This window comes from Odocoileus virginianus, unplaced genomic scaffold (genome assembly GCF_023699985.2).
Source record: "Odocoileus virginianus isolate 20LAN1187 ecotype Illinois unplaced genomic scaffold, Ovbor_1.2 Unplaced_Contig_59, whole genome shotgun sequence".
In the NCBI taxonomy this organism is placed as follows: domain Eukaryota; kingdom Metazoa; phylum Chordata; class Mammalia; order Artiodactyla; family Cervidae; genus Odocoileus; species Odocoileus virginianus.
In genome coordinates this window covers 10,547-12,941 of record NW_027224376.1, presented here as the reverse complement: position 1 = coordinate 12,941, position 2,395 = coordinate 10,547, and the positions used below count along the sequence as shown (strand labels likewise).

The 2,395-nt window shown below is 36.7% G+C and overlaps 1 protein-coding gene across 1 annotated transcript; it reads right to left on the bottom strand.

Moving 5' to 3' along the window:
• Positions 1-1,168: 1,168 nt before the first annotated feature.
• LOC110124060 (olfactory receptor 9K2-like) lies at positions 1,169-2,119 on the bottom strand. The gene has a single exon (XM_020872384.2). It carries the CDS (start codon positions 2,117-2,119, stop codon positions 1,169-1,171), a length of 951 nt encoding a protein of 316 aa, XP_020728043.2.
• Between the last annotated feature and the right edge of the window lie 276 nt (positions 2,120-2,395).

Sequence of the window (2,395 nt, the reverse complement as noted above, 5' to 3'; positions counted from 1 at the left end):
TTTTAAAAATATCCCCAGTGCTTCCCTGCTCCCTATAGAATAAAGGTCAACTTCTTTGTTTTATGTGTGCACAATTTCCATGAATTTCCTTTTAAGTCTTACCTCTCACTCCCTTTCTTGCACATTAACAACCAGGTGTCAAACTTTTGGGAGCTTAATATAGTTATTTAATTTCCTTTGCACAAAAACTTCTGTGCTTCATCTTGCTCACTTCTGCTTATATTTTAATATGTACTTTTGAAGTTTTCCCTGATTATTTAGGTCACTCACCTATAAAAGCTGCTCTCTTTTGATATTTTCTGCATATTCCTTTATTCACTGGGTTGACCATATGACATGTTAGCTCTCTATTCAGCTATTTCCCCCTCAATTTGTGAGCTCAAGTACAGAAATTATTTACACCTAAGAATTTTTTAGGGTGAACAGTATATCAAAATTCAATAAATGTTAATTTGATGAATAAATAGTAAGGTATATCTAACAAAATATAAATTATTTTTATTCCTGCTTATTTTTATTACAGTGTTCTTTTGAAAAGGGAGAATATTCAAAAGTAATTTATCAGTCTAGCAGATCTTCAGATGAGGGGGAGAAATAATAATGATTCAAGTCAGAGAAACCATGAAATAAATGTGTCACTCACATAGCCTCTGAACAATTAAGTTACATACAAGTCTCCCATCAGACTCTGTGCACTTCAGAGCATCTGATTCTCTCACTAAACATTCATGAAGATTTCTCCAGTAAATCTCATATTTTGTTCTCTCTTGCTTATTACATCAGATCAATCTTATTACATCAGATTACCTCTATCAATTGCATACATATCCAAATAACACATGTTACTGACTCAAGATTAACAATACATGTAAAAGAAGCAATCTCAGAGAGACAAGCAAATTTGGAATATATTTTCCCTAAAATTAAATTACATGGTAATAATTATTTTTACCCAAAATTAAGATGAAGTACAGAGGAAGTCTTTTCATTCACTCCAAAATCAACAGCCAGACAAAATATATTCCAAATGTACTCTTTAGTTTTAAGTACATGGTATTCAAATAAACTAACTCTTTAAGAGTAAATATTTCTAAGATCAATGGGTGCATTTTTGAGTTAGTGCTTCCCCAAGTTGTTATAAAGCCTATGTCTTCCAGGTATATTACTGTTAAACAGAAATAAATAAAAATATATTTTCCCCCAGGATCCTCCTCAGAGCTTCTTTGACATCTTTGTTTCTCAGAGAGTAAATCAAAGGCTTCAACATGGGAGTGAGTAGGGTGTAACACAAGGAGGCCACTTTACTCAGCTCAGGAAATCTGTCAGGAGTGAGATACATAAAAGAGCCAGCACCATAGAGTACACTCATGACTCCCAGGTGGGAGCTACAAGTGGAGAAGGCTTTCTGACGTCCCTTGGTGGAGGGTATCTTTAGAACTGTGGACACAATGTACAAATAAGAAACAATGATAACTATGATGGTAGGCAAGATAATGATGCCAGATAAACAGAAAGAAACCAGTTTATGGATGAAGATGTCAGAGCAAGACAGTCTTTGAAGTGGACGGTCATCACAGTAAAAATGGTCAATGGCCCGAGAAGCACAAAAGGATAAAGTAAATGTCATGCTGGTCTGAAGAACTGAGCTGATGCAGCCACAAAAATAGGAACCAGCCACCAACTGAACACAGACACGTGTTGACATCTGGACCGTGTAGAGGAGTGGGTTGCAGATGGCAATGAAGCGGTCATAAGCCATGACTGCCAGGAGAAACCCCTCAGTCACAATGAAGAGGGCAAAGAGAAAGAACTGAGTCACACAGCCTGCAAAGGAGATGGACTTGCTCTCAGACCAGAAGTTGATCATAGCCTTGGGTGCAATAACAGAAGAATAGAAGAGATCGACGAAGGACAGGTTGCCTAGGAAGAAATACATTGGTGTGTTCAGCCGAGGATCAGTCATAATAATGACCATCATGCCAATATTTCCTAGGAGGATCATGGCATAGACAAGCAAAAATATCAGGAAGAGGAGAATGTGGAGCTCTGGGCGGACCCTGAAGCTGACAAGAATGAAGTCGGTCACTTCTGAGTGGTTGGTTTTTCCCATGTCACCCATGGCAGAAACCTGCTGAGAGGCACAAGGCAAAATAAATGAAATCGTGGCTTTGATTCTAGTGCTATCAATACTGTCTTAAATGTAGATATATACGATTAACAACTTAATGAGATATTGCATACAAAATAATCTTATTGTCAAGAAGATGCAAGATTAGGGATTAGATGTCATTAGACTTCTGAAACTGCTAGTCTATTAAGCAGTAAAGGAAGTCCTTTGATTATTTTGTTTAAATCATATTTTTTCAGGGAAGTAAATAAAGTAGCATATTTTCCT

Bases quoted from the DNA above. Each gene is read 5' to 3' on its own strand.
- LOC110124060 (XM_020872384.2), bottom strand. From the start codon at position 2,119: ATGGGTGACATGGGAAAAACCAACCACTCAGAAGTGACCGACTTCATT.